Consider the following 16,543-nt stretch of genomic DNA (forward strand, 5'->3'; position numbering starts at 1 on the left):
AGTTATTCTTAAAAGTACTTTTAAAAATTTCAGAAGATCTTCCCTGACACTTGCAAAGTATTCACCACAAAAACGACGTAACATGATAAACATTCTCATGAACAGAGTCAGGTTTTGGCATTACCTCCAGACTTTTGTTAACTAACTAAAAATGTAAACTTAGTATCTGCACTTCACTGTGCAGCCGTTTCTTCTTCTCTACAAGATGATACCAATTTTCTAAGAGAAATTTGGCTGCAGTGTAGATGTATGTGTTTATGCAGATGGAATTCTGGTACATAAATGCTCTAAAATCTTTAATGAATGCAAACTTTAGTATTTTTGTAGGAGCAAATTCTAAGAAAATTCTCTAAAAAAAGATCTATGAACTGGAGAAGCATGATAAAAATGAACTGACAGTAAAAACTTGAAAAACAGATTCTCTGAAGGAACAAATACTTTTATTGTAATGCACGCATATAATACAAATACTTCCAGGAATACTTCCTGTCTTTACATTTTCAACGAACAATGATAAGGCCAGACACTCATTGAAACTTATGTAATTGTACTACTGTTTCTTATTTAACTCACAGCTGTAAAGAAAAAGGATTCATTTAAGACATGCCTATTTAGGTTATAGCAAACTGCACTTCTGATCTGTCTGTGCTTCTAAACATCCATATACTAACAAGCTCCAGAGCAGACACCACACAGACGGGTTCACACAGTACTGAGCCCTTGCTAATATAATCCAGCACTCCTTTCCCAGTGTTCAGGGTTATTAAAAAAAAAGCACTTAAAACTCTGAGCTGAAAAATTACCTGGGGATACAACTATGTGGAAAAATTTAATTGAAACACTCAAAACTGCATTTCAATTATTCTTTCTTGTAAGTCATATTTACAGCTTCTGAAGAATCAGAATTTAGATTCTGATTCCAATAAATCCAATATACTTACAGTAATCTTGTCCATCTCAGTGGCAAAGTGAGATTCCTGTAACACACAATGTGTGCACTTCAGAAAAAATATTTATGTATGTAAATTACTTATTTAAATTGGTGAGCATCAGGAAATTGCACACTATTTATCTGATTGGTCAAACATCTAACTAGGTGGGGGTTCATCACCGAAATGGAATAAATTCAATTTTGTGATTTTCGGAATACATAAGAGAGATAAGACATGTTTTCATATGAGATTTGAAAAATAAGTGGAGTTGGAAGCAGAGAAAAACAGGAAGCTTGTTCCATAGATGGCTTATGATTAACGGGAAAAGATACATATCCCCATCAACTATTAAAACTCTTTGCAAGAACAGCCACTCACCTTTTGCTGGTTTTCTCTAAGAGAAGAAAAATTGTGATAGGAGCAGATATATGAAAATACAGGATAAAAGGTTTCAAAAAGAAGAAATGAGAAAAATGCTGATTTAGATTCTATAGGGAATCGAGAGAGTGTATTTCAGCAGACAGAAAAACTGAGCCAATGGCACGGAAGTTATTAACATGACAAGGGGGTGGGGAGTAGGGATGAGATTTTTGAATTAAACATGAAACCAAATCTGCCTGGGTCAAGGGGATTAATGAAAATAAGCTCCGCTATGACTGGGAGTTTTCTTGCTTTGAAATCGAACCTATCGATTACTTTAAGTATTCTGTCAAAAATCTAACAATATCTTTTTTCACAATTACCCTCTATTAATACATTAAAAATAAGATTTTTATTTAGTATAGAAGCCTAACCATAAAAATGTTATTAATAAAGAGGCTTTTTCTTTTCAGAAATGCATATATCTGTTCAGTCATCAACTAACTTCACCATAAACCTTATGAAATTCTAAGTTAACAGCTACAAATTTTGGATGTAGTAATTCCTGGTAATGTAAACTTTAAAACTATTTCCAATGTTTGTATAGATACTTCTTCCTTGCCTACGCCGCTCTAATTTCCTAACTTACAGTTAATATACTGTTCAAAATTTATATAGCTTCTTTTCAAAACAAACTTTAATTCTTTTTAATACTGAGCAGAATTAGATTTCCCCTTCTCTCTCATTTGAAAATACATTTTCATTTGTGTATTTTTTTATAGTTCACCTGTTTTCTCACCTTTACACAAACTGTTGCACATTCTTTCTTTTTGCATTTGTTCATAATAGCTAAAATTCTGAAAGCATTTCTCTAGTCTACTGTAAACTCCACACTTGAAAAATTTTTGTTACAGAGCATAACTCTCAATATTTGAAGAAGTTTTTGTTTTTACATTGGATCATCTTACTGAAAAGCAAGAGAGTCAACTAGAAAACTCTAATAAATTTAACCAAAACATACTATATAGCTTCTTTTCATAATATTGAATTAACTGACAATTCGTCCCAGTATCTGACTGCCCAAGAAATACAAACCTATATGTTCATTTGCATTAGAACAAAATTGACTGGATAGTTTAGTTATTCAATGTCCTAGCTTTAGAAGTCCTTTTTCCCTAGAATATGTAGAGTTCTGCCTCCTTCCCATAACACTGATTAACTTGCTTCTTAGGGAACAGTAGCTAACAGAGGAAAGGCATCCAGCAAATCTCTGACCAGTTCCTCCAGTTGGTGTCTAAATGAGTTTGATATTCACGAGAGAAGCTAGAGGTTTTATCCTTGAGACCAAAATATATTTTCATTGTTTTAAATTTAACCTACAGGCACTTAAGCCTCAGACCCCTATCACATCATAATGCAGATTTGAAACCAGAGTAGTTCACAGAACAAATTAAATGTAAAATTAACACAGCTGTGAAGGCAATCAATTTCTTACCTATATACAGCTATTATTCCCAGCTATAAACTTTAAAGCACATTAGATCCTTAATAATATAATCTGAGTAATGCCAAAAATTGTCTTCTATGCATTTAAAAAACAAAATCTAAACCAAAAGTTAAGTTTTTTCATTAAATTAAAAATACACAATACCCTGGAAATTTCAGTAAGAGTGAGGAGAAGAAATAGTGAGTGATACTGGCAACGAGTACAATATAAACCTGGAAAGTAAACATGCTATATACAGAGAAGTGTGCTCATACATGTGTGTGCATACGTGTGTGCATTTTGGATTTTTTGCACAAACTATTTACATTGAAATATATAATGCCATCTTTTCCACTGCAATGACAACTGGGTATTTTATTATTTTTTTGTAAAGACTAGGCCAAAAATCTGCTTTGCATTTTCCCTGTAAAACAGCAAAACCTCAGACCAGACATAAAAGATTGATTTTAAAAAGATGTAGGAATGAAGAATAAGAAAACATGCTATATTCCCTAGTCCTATTTGAGAAAATGCGTTAGAAATAATACATAAATACAGGGTAATTTTTCCTCATTTTTCTACCTGATAAAAAAGCCAAACAAGCTGCACTTGTAGGAAGATAAGAGAGAATCAGAACTAAGATCCATGTAAATTATGATGCTATTAATAGTGAAGATTACTATCCATAGGGCTAATACAGAAATCTTCATACTGGTATTTTGTTTACACTGTTACAAACATCAGGTCAACCATAAGTCAGCTTCGGTAATACAATGTGCACTTAATAAAAGGTAGCAACTGTCCTGTTGTACCTGAAGTTATTACAACCATGACATGCCTTCTCAAAAATAGTGAGAAGAGTACATGATTGACCTTTCCCACTTCAGTTTTTACCAGTTTTACAGTCTTCAAATTGTTTTGGTCAGATACAAACTAACTAGCTTACATTGTGGTCTATATCCAAAACTATGGAAATTGAAAGCTAAAAGCTACTACTGCCAGCTCATTGATGAACTAATCCCCTGGAAAAAACCAAACCAACCAAACAAAAAACCCCAAACCCCAGAATCCTAACAGACTCTTAACTCCTTTGAACTGCATGAAAGGAACAGGTCAGCGATCAAGAACTAGTATCTAATCAATACATATCAATCTACTTTCAGATGGCAAACGGGCCTAGTGACAATGTGAAACGGACTACCTAGCAAAATGAGCAACTGAAGTACAAACAGATCAATCTACTTAATAATGTGAAACACAGGCTAGCTATAAATCCTGCAAACTAACAAACTATATAGGATGAATAAGTTTTGAGTCCTGAACTCTTGGGCTGACAATTCTTCTGGTTAGGACACAAGCCATACTCGATCACGTTTTACTATCTCTAAAGGAAACCAAAGTAAACTGATACAGAGAAAACATTTCTTCTGCAACAGATGCCCAAGTCCTAATTGTTTATTAATATCAGCTAACCTTTGTACAGATGTTTAGAAACTGACAACACAGGACAAATAATTAACTAGATAAATGACTAACTTAGAAGAACCGGATAGAAAATTAACAAAGCGTGGTTTTTAAATCTATTATCTCACACAGCTTTAGCGTGAATTGGAAATTGGATTTGCATTCTGTGACCGCTCCACTTCCTGCCATTATCCCTCAATTGTCCCAGTGATAAATATGTTAAATATCCATTCTCATTATATAACTACTGATGTTTTACCTTGGTGCACCTATGAGAAGCAGCATTAACTTTAAAATGTCAGAAAATCTGAGGTTGCCTCCTTTGAATTACTCAACATTTCCTAGATTGTAAAAATGGAAAAGTCATAAAAAGACTGACATAGTTTGATAATATTTGATATTTTCTCTGCAGTTAGGATCGTTAAGTCTTTGCAACATTAGAGAAATTGCTAATGTTTCAATCGCATTACTGTGATTGGGTCTAACAGCAGTGATGAATATTTAAGCAAGCTGCCCTGATAGTCAATGTTAAACAAAAGAAAGTAAAGACTCATAATGGATTAGATAGCTCTACTTCCAAAACTGCACTAGAGAAATAGCAATTTTGACACAGGTATGGCTTGGATAAAAAAAAACTAAAGAAAAGTCACAAGCTATTAACTGGATACATCACATTTGATCAATTTAAAGACACGTAGTGTATTGTCTGCAACAGATATATGCTTTTTGTCATTCGTTCTGAAAATACAAAAAAATGCCAGGTCCTCTCAAATTCTGTTTGGACTTCAACATACTTTTACATGTTCTTTCTATGCCAAACATTGAACTTGCCGAATAATACACACTTGCCATTGAAGAACTTACAGACATAATCACTCCCGGGTGCAAGTGCATGGTTTTAGCTTGCTTCTGAGTAGAGAAAACGTAAGTATTTAAAATATGCAGGGTCTTAATCACTGAGATGACTCAGGAACCCAAATTCTTTTAATGAAATGTACTTATAACTAAACAGTAATAGTAAAAAAGATAATGAGCAGTAATAAAGTAAGAAACCCTTTCTTAACTTGTCTATGTCAAGCGTTATACTTTTTACTTGCTTAAGCTCTTTCCAAGAGGTTGTATGGCCACAGCTCTCAGAGCTGTAAGTAGCCACAGTATTGCAGCAAAAAGGTAAATTACCCCATGAAAATGGCATTTTAATCAGTTTTCCATAATAGAACATATCAAACAGTTAAAGCAATCATTCCATTTTGTCACAACAGCAGGAACTCTACTTCCTTTCAACACTAATGAGGTTACGATGCATCACACTAAAAATACACAAAACCCCAAAATCTAAATAAACATAAAAATAGACTTTCTTTTATAAAGCCATTATGGTTGCGAGTTGTGAGGACACAAATACAGATGTAAAAAAAAAAAAAAAGGTCAAAAAAAGTCAAACATGCTCACATCTCTCTAAGGGTAACAGACATTTGGGAACATATCATGTTTTAATGGAGCTAGATCTTCTGTTACTCTTTAAAAAGACAACAGAAATCTCAAGATGTCGCTAGTGCAATGGCACCCACATATAAGATATGTGCCTACCATCTATAGCCTTACACTACAGTAGTACTACCAAGCCACCAGATCTCTCAAACATTTTATTACATTTTATGAAATAATGTACTACAAGGCCTTTCTACACACACACAGAAAGATTACATTGACTGAAAGCTTTGACAATTAATCCTTTGCTTAAAAGTAAATATTCTGAAGAAAATCTACCACTTAATACCATCTGCTATTCCCAAAAAACAGACAAGCAAAAACCCACTGCTATGAGGATGACAACCCAATGTCAAAACCGGATCATGTCATACCTCCTGCAAAGAGAAATCAGATTAACTCCCACACTATACAATACACAACATGTGTGTGTGTACATATATATCTACACACATATTCATATGTATGTATATAAAAAAGCATATATATGTATGTACATACATATACACACATATATACAGGTATGCATGTGTATATATATGCCTGTATGTATATATGGTACTGCTGTGAGATGCATAGACAGAAATTCCAGCACAAGGGGGATGACACCCAGTTCCATCTTTGCAATTAAATCAGATATACTGCAAAACAACATCACCCACATGGTATTGCTAATGGTTGCTACTGAACCATAAAAGTGTTGAGATAATAGTAGCAGGAAAGGGTAGGTACTTTAGTGAAGATGTGATTATAGGGAGAGTATTCCCATCTCTAAGGAACTGGTACCACCACAGAACCTAGGAGTGTATTGGGTTCATCTTGGTACTTGGTATATAAATGTTATATTGGACAAAAGAGGGGGAAAAAAGCCGATTCTCAATACCTAAGTCATCTTCATCTTCCACATGAATTTGACTACATGATTCACCCTTCCTAACACTTCCTCGATTTGACTAATGCAATTTTTTTTCCCCTAGGAAGCTCTGTGACCTTAGAAAGCACAAGCTGATTCAGACTGAGCTGGCTTCTCTGAAAGAATCCGATGACAAATCTCTCTTCTAAATTCGGTGTTTGGTGTGGAAATGGTCCTCAATATTGACACACACACATTCTGGGACTATGTCCTTCCACATCACGATATCCTACTGCAATAATGAACAAAAAAGTTCCTTGTGATGGCAGAAGTTAGGACACTGCACAGAAGCCTGTCCCAGAATATGAATCTCACAGCCAGATGCAGTAAAAATGTCCCTTATTTTCACACTTAAAACATCCCCACTTCTGTGTATACACCGTCCTCCTCTCTTTTTCCCCTTCAAAATGAAGTCCAAAAAACCCCACAAGATGACAGAAGAAACATTAGTGTTTTAAATGGGGAATCGATCTCTCCTATATAACAGTGAAAGTAACCATGTAAGAACACGCTTTAAAAGAAACCCTTGTAAAGCCATTTGTTTGGCTTGCCAGCAACTGAAAGACTGTTTGGCCCACTTGACAGCTAAAACCCAGCATGTTTTTTTGGTCTTCCCACAGAGAACAGACAGCAGTCAGCTAGTCATTCAGCATGTTGTCCCCCCGCATCCTTCCCCACTATCAACACACAAATCAACTTCTGCATAGCTCCAGACCAGCCACTGCAGGAGCTGTCTTTTATCCAGCCAACAGGCTATACAAGAAAAGATGCAAGAGGACGATAAATGTACTGCAATGTGGCAAAAGGAGAGCATGGTCCAGATCTCAAAAACTGATGGAACTTCAATGGTCCATTCACCTGTATCAGTTATATCTGCCCTTGTACATATTATCTCCAAGTGTTTGCTATGTTTTTATTAAATTGTTTTTTGCTAGGAAAAAGAACTACATATTTAATACAAAACCTAACAATTCTGATGGACAGACAGAAAAGCTATACAGGGCAAGTAATAATTTTCTAATGCACTACAAGATTGGATCTTCCATCAAAATGCAACACAGCACACATCACAGGCATGAATGCCTAGAACTTACAGCACCAACCCAATACAAGGCAAGAAAACAGCTGCCTACAGAAGTAGCAAAAATCTCCTGGTCCTACGCTTCCCTGAAAACCTGACATGACAACAGCAACCTGTCACCTTTAGTGAGGAAATATAAAAATATTTGCCTTGTTAAAAGTCAGAATTTCTCTTAGAAAGGAAATGCGTAAGGGAAATCCAGCTGAGGGTATTTTTTTACAGTTACTGAGGGGAGATGTTAAATATTTTAGATAAGTTTCTACCGTTTCATAAGTCAGTCTGAAATTCTGCAAACTTTTCTCTAAAACATTGTCTCCCATCCTTGAAGCTAATAAGAGCTCCAAACTCTAATTCTTGCACAGACAATATCCAAATAAGCATTTGACAACACAGAATAAAGACAGCTTCTGTTTTCCAACTCTTGCAACAAATATATATATCTGTAGAGCTGAAGCTATTGGAAATGGGCAGTGTTAGCAAGAAACTCATTGAAAAGCAAGTTCTTAATACCTACATAACAATAACTTAACCTTGGCCCTCCTGTCACATCTTTCTGCTAGACTTCCTTAATTTGGAAAGCCAAAGCTAACTGTCATTAGTGTGGGCCGAGAAGTAATTTTAGTTTTGTTAAAAAAAAAAAAAATCAGTTCTCTTTAGTCCCTCATCTTGAATGTGTAACTTAATTTCCCAAAAGATCAATTCAGGAATAAATTATAATTATTGTAAATTCAGTGTGCAGAAAGATACTTCAGCAAAAAAGAAAAAACAAACCACCCAAAACCAGGCAAGCATTCTTACAGTTTCTCTTTGTTCCACCTCTTATTTTCACTAAGAGCTCCTGGTTTAAGTTTTTTGCTTTCTTAATTGTTAATTTATCCCTCATTTTAAACATATCTATTCTCCACAAGTTCATTTTTACTGTTCTACATTTTGCTATCAGTTTCTATTTTAATCCAAATGGGTTTATGTTTTCCTATTAAAAACAATCATAAAGGACTAAGATAGGTTTTCTAGAAAGAAACAATTTCCCCCCAAAGAGGAGATTCAATCACAGTATCAAATTTTCCTTTCATAGTTTATCAAGCATCGGTGCTTTATCAATTACCAGCATGTGCAAGTGTTTTTACAAACGTGATGTAATTCCAAGTTAAAACAGTGTTAGAAATGTGACTAAATAAAGCACAATAATGAAACTGCTATATAATATGTATTCTTTAAGAGCATGTTTAAGCTTCCCATTTTCAAATAGAACAGGAACAAAGAAATTCCTCCTTTTTTACTCAGTGTAAAGGCATATGACCACTATGATTCATTAGTTCAACAAGGATATTAGTTAGCTGTTTTAACACTGCATTTAAAAAATGATCTGTTTTCATATTTATAAATTCTGACTTCCTTAATCAATTAGAAGTAACATTTAACCTAAATCCGTCATTAATTTCTTCATCCCAAACAGTACATCGACATATCTATAGCTGTACCATCAGCTAATAATTTGGCAATTATCTCTTGTAGTAAAAGATCAGATGTTGATTGCTGCTATGAGATTTACTGAAATACAACAATGAAAACAAAAACAATTAAAACTTTGCTTAAGGTAAAGTTAAGGCACTGTAAGAAGGACAAAAGCACTCCAAAGAACAATCTGTTTTGGCATTTCTTTCTAGGTCAAGAAATTCTTATGGCAAAAGCTGAAAAGCAGCAATTAAAAAAGCATTACAAGTTCAAAAACTTGAACAGGGCTGCTAGATAAAAGACCTGCCAAATATCCTAACTATGATGTAGGTATGCCTAACTTTCCATTTAGTTTATGACTACCAAAAGAAATGGCACAAAGTTTATAGCTGGATGGAGAGAGCTTTCCTCCGCTAGCTAGACTGAAGTACGGTATTCAGCTTCTTCGTGTGGGACTTAGATATTCTGATTCATGTGTGACGGATCTCTGATTTGAAGATTTCTATCATCTTTTTTATCATCTCACCTCAATGATGAAATAATGAGAACAAAAAGAGAAAAATGTGTTAAGTTCTGTTTATATTTCTTTGCCTCAGAGAAAAACAGTTTCAAACAATCAGGTATCTGCACATAATAGCCTACTTTCTTAAAAAAGCATTTCAGGAAGTATTTTTAGATCAAATTAATTTTCTGTAAAAGTCACATGCAGAAAATTTACCCTTTTCTGTCTTTTAATAAGCAAACCTAGCATAAAACTGAAAGATTAATGAGAAAAGCTAATTTTACTGCATGCCAAGTATTTAATTCTGCAATTACATTGAGATTGGAGATGTCCGGATCAAAGCAACCGTAATGCAATAGGTAAGAAAGATGGCAGGCTGATTATGAAAGATCAGAAATGAACTGTTAATTTATTTACCTTTGTAATTCCATCTAAGTTAAAAAATTGCATTACTGAAAAGAAATTCACTTGCACAGCAGGAAAGCTCTTGAACCTAAGATCTAAACTTTTTTTCAAATGCTCAAAGCAATCTTTATTAAGCTGTAATTATTTCCTAAGTCTCTGAAAACGTTCTACTTTATAGGGTTTAAGTGACTAGTAAATCAACATCCCACACATCACTTAAACCAAGCTGACACTTGTGGCAAAATTTCTTGTCCATAAGTTAAAAATCAAATACATTATCACAAGCTGAGTTTTTCCACAGGAGTTAGAGTATTGTGAGGATCCTTCTCATTTATTTTGTGAAAGGGTTAAAATAATTTCATATGCATTACCTCTCTTGCTAAATTATGTCTACAATTACTTCCATTAACAAATTTACAGTACAGTGCATTTTCCCAAATGATTTAAGAGTTCATCTTCTCTAAAGAGAAGAAAAAACTCATTGATCTCAGTAATTCTTCAAAAACAAGTAAACTGAAAGCCTAATTTAAATCTACAACAATAAGCTGCCAGATAACACAATACCTAAAAAGGACATCGTCCTTTTCTACCATCACTACATTATTTAGTTCAATATCTGAATAGAGGAAAAAAAAGGTGATAAACTGTTGCATATCTGTGGAACTTTTGTAGAACTGTCTCTATCTGCACTGCTAAGAACAGTTTCTTTCGTGGCCTGCCTTCACCTTCGACGGCTATGTCTTGCAGTAGTTTCCTCTTTCAGATTTTAATAATGCAGCAAAAGTAATATCGAAAGAGGTGGCTTCTTATCGCACATAAATAAACCAAGAATAGATAGCACAGATTAAGAAGTGACATAAAATGTTTATGTGTACCAGGTCTCCTTGTTATATGCTAGCACACAATTTAATTGCATATTTCTCAAAACTGTCAGCTGCATGATACTCTCTTGTATATTTGCACTGCATATTTTGTTCAGTGGTTGAACAATAAAGGAATATAAGAATGAGAATAGTGGTGACCTCAATCAAGATTCTCTTGGATAACACCATAAGATGAAGTACTTTGTATTTAAACAAGCATTTGAAAAAACAAACCCGTCCAATAAAAAACTACTGTAATGTACTTTGTACACAGGGAACTCTCTGTCCTTGTAGCTATTCCAGAGAAAGAAATTTATAGTGGATTCACTCTCAGAAATATAATGTACTTAGCAACTGCAGAGCAAGAGCACCACTCAGTGGAACTATCAGATAAAACAATACTGGTAAAGTCAAAGTTATATATTCATAGCACAGCAGTAAAAACAGCTCCAGGTAATTCTACCAAGACAAAAATCTTTCTCAGAAAAATTTTAGGTGAAAAAACTGCTAGCTTTAGTTCATATTACAGAGACTATAATTCAAAATTCTATCCTTAATATTGCTTATTTGCTGGGTCACCTTCCCACATACAATTACTAAATTTTCATTACTATCTTATTTCTTTAAAAAAAAAAATTATAATTCCAAAGAGGAAGATTTATGGCCATAACCAAAACCTCTTGGAACCTGGTATTTTTTTATTTAATTCACAAATATTTATGTAAAGTTACACAATGTGGAAAATAATTGCACGATGAGGCGCTGACACATGAGAGTTATTTCTTATACATAATGACAAGAATTGAAATTCCTTTCTCTCCTTATCAAAAGATAGAAAAGATGTATACAAGCTGTTGACAGCTAAATTACTTCAGGACAGACTATGCTAGCTGCAGAAGTTCAGATATTGGAAAGGAAAGACAGAAATTTTGTAATAATGCATTTTGTACTCCTCTGCATAGACTGTGAAGCATGCCACCATGAATTCAGATTGTGGATACAGTGACTTGCTCTGATAGCCCCCTTTTTTGTTAACATATACCTAGATCTCTGACAAAAGAGGGAGAGGTGGATAAAGAACCCATGTTCAGGAACCCTAGCAGGCTGCATCTATCACCAGCTTGTTTCAGTTTGGTCATCTGGATACATGTTTTTTCAGTATCACTTTACTACAAGAGCTCCAATTTAATTCCATCATTTAGCCTTTGGAATCTCGAGCATCTCCAGAATAACCACCATTTTTTTCTCTATGGGTAAAAACACTGAAGCCTGTTTGTATTAGATCTCACAGCGTTACTTTGTCTCACCAGCTCATATTCACAAATTGAATCCAAACAGCTGCTGAGTGCAGCTGCCCAGGGGGATGTGGCAACATTTGCTTTACGGTAAGAGGTCATGACTGCTGCCATCAACAATTCTAGGGCATGTTGGCAGGAGCCTCTCTTGCTACTCAAGAAGTTAAGAACTGATGTTGTATTTAAACCCTGGTTTTACTTAACTAAAAATTGAGTTTGGTTTCAGCTTTTCCTACATTTCTGCTGAGATTAAACTCTTTCCCTGATACCAAATCCTACTTTAAACTTCAGCTTCATGTTGTTATTTGGAAACCCTAGGACTGGCAATCAAAAAGCTACATGACAGAAGTGAAATAGCAACCAAAACATCATTGATAGGATGAACTCAGGGTAATTTTTTCCTAAATTTAGCCTGCTAAAGTTGACATAACTAAGAGTAAGCTATAATATATACTGATGGCCTAACTTTGATTCCACACCTCTTATGACAGCAGTGACTAGGGACACGGAATGAAGAATACACTCAGACACAAAGTAAAAGAACCTTGATTTGTTCTGACACTGCCTGCAGAATGAGCAATAGATCAATGGACATTGAATTATCCACTATTTCAGTGATTTAATGTGAGGGAAATGAGAAAGGAATAGTGAATAAATAACTAAGAAATACAAGCGAAAGGAAGCAGTGGAGGTAAGAATTTTTTTTAAAATAAAGCCAGCTAATATTGAAGTTAAAAGATATTTTTTCTATTAACTGGAAAAGAACTAAGAATATATTCCCTTACAAAGTTGAATGCATTATATTCCAAAATGGAAAAGTAATACAAATACAGGTTTCTAAACCTAAACGTAAAGTTAAACCTCTACTCTTCACCATTATTTCCTACTTTCAGAAGGTGATTTTAACACATTCCATAAGATTTGTCAGCTGGACATCAGCAACGTGTCCTTAAAATGCCGGCTACATTTCCAGCTGCATAAAATGCCAGCAGAGGATACAAGATATCCCTACCTCCATATATGGCATGTATAAATGACTTTTAATTTTTCATTTCCCAAGAAAAGCTTAAAATACAAAGAAGAATGTTTGAACGATTTGATTTTCACTATTTATCTGCTGAAACAGGAAAGCTTTTTAAAATGAGTAATTAGGGAGTCTTGGTGTAAGGCCTGTGGCAAGTGCAGCCAAAGTGTTTCCAAGGGTACTGGGTCTGGGCGTTAATTTTTTTCATAGCAGCCTGTACAGCACTGTGTTTTAAATCTATGCCTAAAACAGTGTTGAAGCCACACCAATATTTTATCTACTGCTGCAGTGTTTGCACAGCATCAAGGCCTCCTCTGTCACACTGCCTCCCCAGCAAATAGGCTGGGGGTGTGCAAGACATTGGGAGAGAACGCAGCCGGGACATTACTTTGTTGTGTTTTGCTTGGGAGAGCTATGATAAAAGCACTGGCCTCGCGCTTAATCTGTTATTTGGGCCCTGCATTAGTACAGTCCCTTCAGGGATGTACCTGTTCCAGTGCAGCCTTATCCATGGGCCACAGTTCCTGCCACAAACCACAGAACTGCGCTGGTGTGGGGTTCTTCACGGGCTACAGTGTGGCACCACATGCTGACCACCACCTTTAGAGCGAGGGTCTACAGTAGGTGGAAGTGAGTCACAGAGAAGAACAACTTCACTTTGGATTGTAGGAAAGTTTCTGCACACCTTAGCTAAACATGCCAATCCAAAAATGTACACTTTTAATAACCATTAAAAAGGTCTAAAGCGATCAGAGAGAAAGTTATCCAGTCAGGGTTTATTTGAATCTTTACTTTTCTAGAAAAATTATTTCGAAGCATAAAATGCCGGGCAAATTGAAGGTTGTGAAGAGAGATTTTCTAACATATTACTGTCATATCTGGTTAAACATTTGAGGAGGATTCTCAAAAACTAAAATTCCAGTAAATCGTAAATCCCAATATGTTTCTCCTCTAACCCAGTCATGCATCGATGAACATTTATGAACTAAATGATCTTCATAAACTGTATTTAAAAATACACTTTGCTACAATTCTAATTTATAATTTGGGTCCTGAAGTTCACTACTATAGTCAGGTTAGCACAACATTTCATACGAATAAATAGGCCAACTACTAAAGTTTGTGAAGTTTAGTCTTTTACCAGGGGCACCTCAAATGTTCCCTCATGATCCTTCTCACTGAGGATTTCTGCACACTCATAGCAAATCTTCGATGCCAGTTTGCTACAGTATTAGGCCCGGTGCTGGCACATACAATGTACACACTTATGGGACAAAGGAGTAACACTCACTGTCACAGTCTATAAAGTTCTCATAGGGATGGATCCCGTTGTCCCTAGCTGGAAAGTTGCCCCTGCTTCTACCTAACAGACAGCAAACCCATAATTAAAACATCTGGAGATGCCAGTCCTGCAATATCATAGCAGGATTCATGACCTTATTTTTCCAGGGTTCTGCTTTTCTAAACTGGAAATATATCCATATCTGGCATAACAGAAAACCCTAAATAAACAATGAGGAGTGCATTTAACAATAAAAAAAAAGCAAATACATGATACACTCATACACTCTCTTCTAATTACACTAAATTTCTAGGCCATTGGTTCTTTGGGAAACGTTAAAATGTTTAGCACTTAAACACTACAGAATCTGCTTTGGTCACCATAATGCATTACCTGGTAAATTAGTCTTCATAATATCAATGCCAACTTGAAGCTCAGGCTCAGCTGCAAGAACTGCATAATCTCCTTGATGAGAGACATTGAAGTTGTAATTGGAATAGATACTGAATACGTTATTTGCCAGGAAAGGTTTTCCTTTTGATGTCCTTTGCAAGTGTATTTCATTCCAAGGTATGCACAACTTTTCTGCAATTAATTTCCGTATCAGCAAGCGACCAGCCTACGACATAAAACAGAAGTGATTCACACAGAACTATTATGCTATGTGCAAAATATCTGTGGTTGCTAGAAAACCATCTGCCTAAAAAAATGTGGTTTTATTATTGCCAATAGAAAGTGTATTTTAGCCAAATCATTTGGATTTCTCTCTTTTATAAAAGCCTGTGTCAAGTAAATTTAACCAAAAGAGTTCACCAGACCCGAGTATATAATACATTTGTTATCACTATTAGCACAAAGACCACACAAGACCCAGTAAAAAGCAGTCCCAGCCTAGAAGAATCACATAAAACATTTACTTCTCTACCTTATTTACTTACTTAGGATGCTTTATTGCACAGATGAATACTTTTTATACCACACTGAACAGTAAAACTGTCTCAACAGCTTTCCTTTCAGTACATTCACTCAGTTACTTAGGAGCTAAATGAAATACTGAACAGCTAAAAATGATTAATAACTTCTTACAGACTAATTAGCAGAAGTCTGTATTACTACCACATTGTTATGTGAGATTTAAAACCTGAATTATATAAAACAACTTTATTCTCTTAAATATTACACTACTGTCTCCTCGAGTACATTTTGTCTCCTAAATTGACATCACGACACAAAACTTGTGAAGTCTTTCAGAGTAACTACTAATAGCAGACTTCAAACGTCCCTTTTTCCTCCTAAGTGAAGGTGTAAGTAGAGCTAGCGATTAATACTTGATAATGTATTTACCTCCCGGAAACGCCCTTGCAGGGCATATTTTCCTAGAAGTCAGAATTTTGGGCAATACTGAATCTGTAGAGACAATCGCGTCCCCACGGGAAAGGGCCGGTCCCGGGGCCACGAGTGGCGCCAGAGGGGGCTCCTCAGCGGAGCGGCCTCGGCCCGCGCCCTGAAGGGCCCTCGGCAGCCTCCGCCACGGCCCCGCGGAGGGGCAGGGCCCCGCCGGCGACAGCCGCGCTCGCCGCAGCAGCGGGGAAGGACGAGGCGGAGGGCTCCTGGCAACGCCGTCCTTCGGGTCTCGCCCGTGGGCTAACGCCGCCAGCCCCGAGGGAATGGAAGCCGCCCCCCGCCGCGCCCCCCGCGCCAGCGTGTACCAAGGCGGCTTTGGCATCGCGGGCAAAGACAAACTGGCCGATGCGGCCCTTCTCCTCGGGCTGCACCAGCCGCGCCGCCTGCAGCCACTCCTCGCGGCAGGGGCGCCAGGCGGCGCAGGGGAAGGCCCAGCGCACGCTCCCCATGGCCCCCGCGAAGCGCCACGCCACGGCCGGCCGTGCTCCCCAGCGCCGTCCAGCGGTAGCGGGGCGCTCACCCCTCCCCTCAGCGCCGCCGTCACCCACCAGCACAACCCGCGCATGCGCACCCCGCCCTGTCGGTG

The 16,543-nt window shown here is 36.6% G+C and overlaps 1 protein-coding gene across 1 annotated transcript in view; it reads right to left on the reverse strand.

Annotated features, from left to right (window-relative positions):
- AASDHPPT (aminoadipate-semialdehyde dehydrogenase-phosphopantetheinyl transferase) overlaps positions 1-16,500 on the reverse strand; it is a 37,815-nt gene extending 21,315 nt beyond the window's left edge. Inside the window, exons 1-2 of the mRNA XM_075140076.1 lie at positions 16,263-16,500; positions 14,947-15,172 (exon numbers count right to left, since the gene is read on the reverse strand). Coding sequence (XP_074996177.1) covers positions 14,947-15,172; positions 16,263-16,406 — 370 coding nt within the window. The 5' untranslated portion in view covers positions 16,407-16,500. The remainder of the gene's footprint in view (positions 1-14,946; positions 15,173-16,262) is intronic.
- Positions 16,501-16,543: the final 43 nt, after the last annotated feature.

Source organism: Calonectris borealis, chromosome 1, assembly GCF_964195595.1.
Source record: "Calonectris borealis chromosome 1, bCalBor7.hap1.2, whole genome shotgun sequence".
Lineage (NCBI taxonomy): Eukaryota > Metazoa > Chordata > Aves > Procellariiformes > Procellariidae > Calonectris > Calonectris borealis.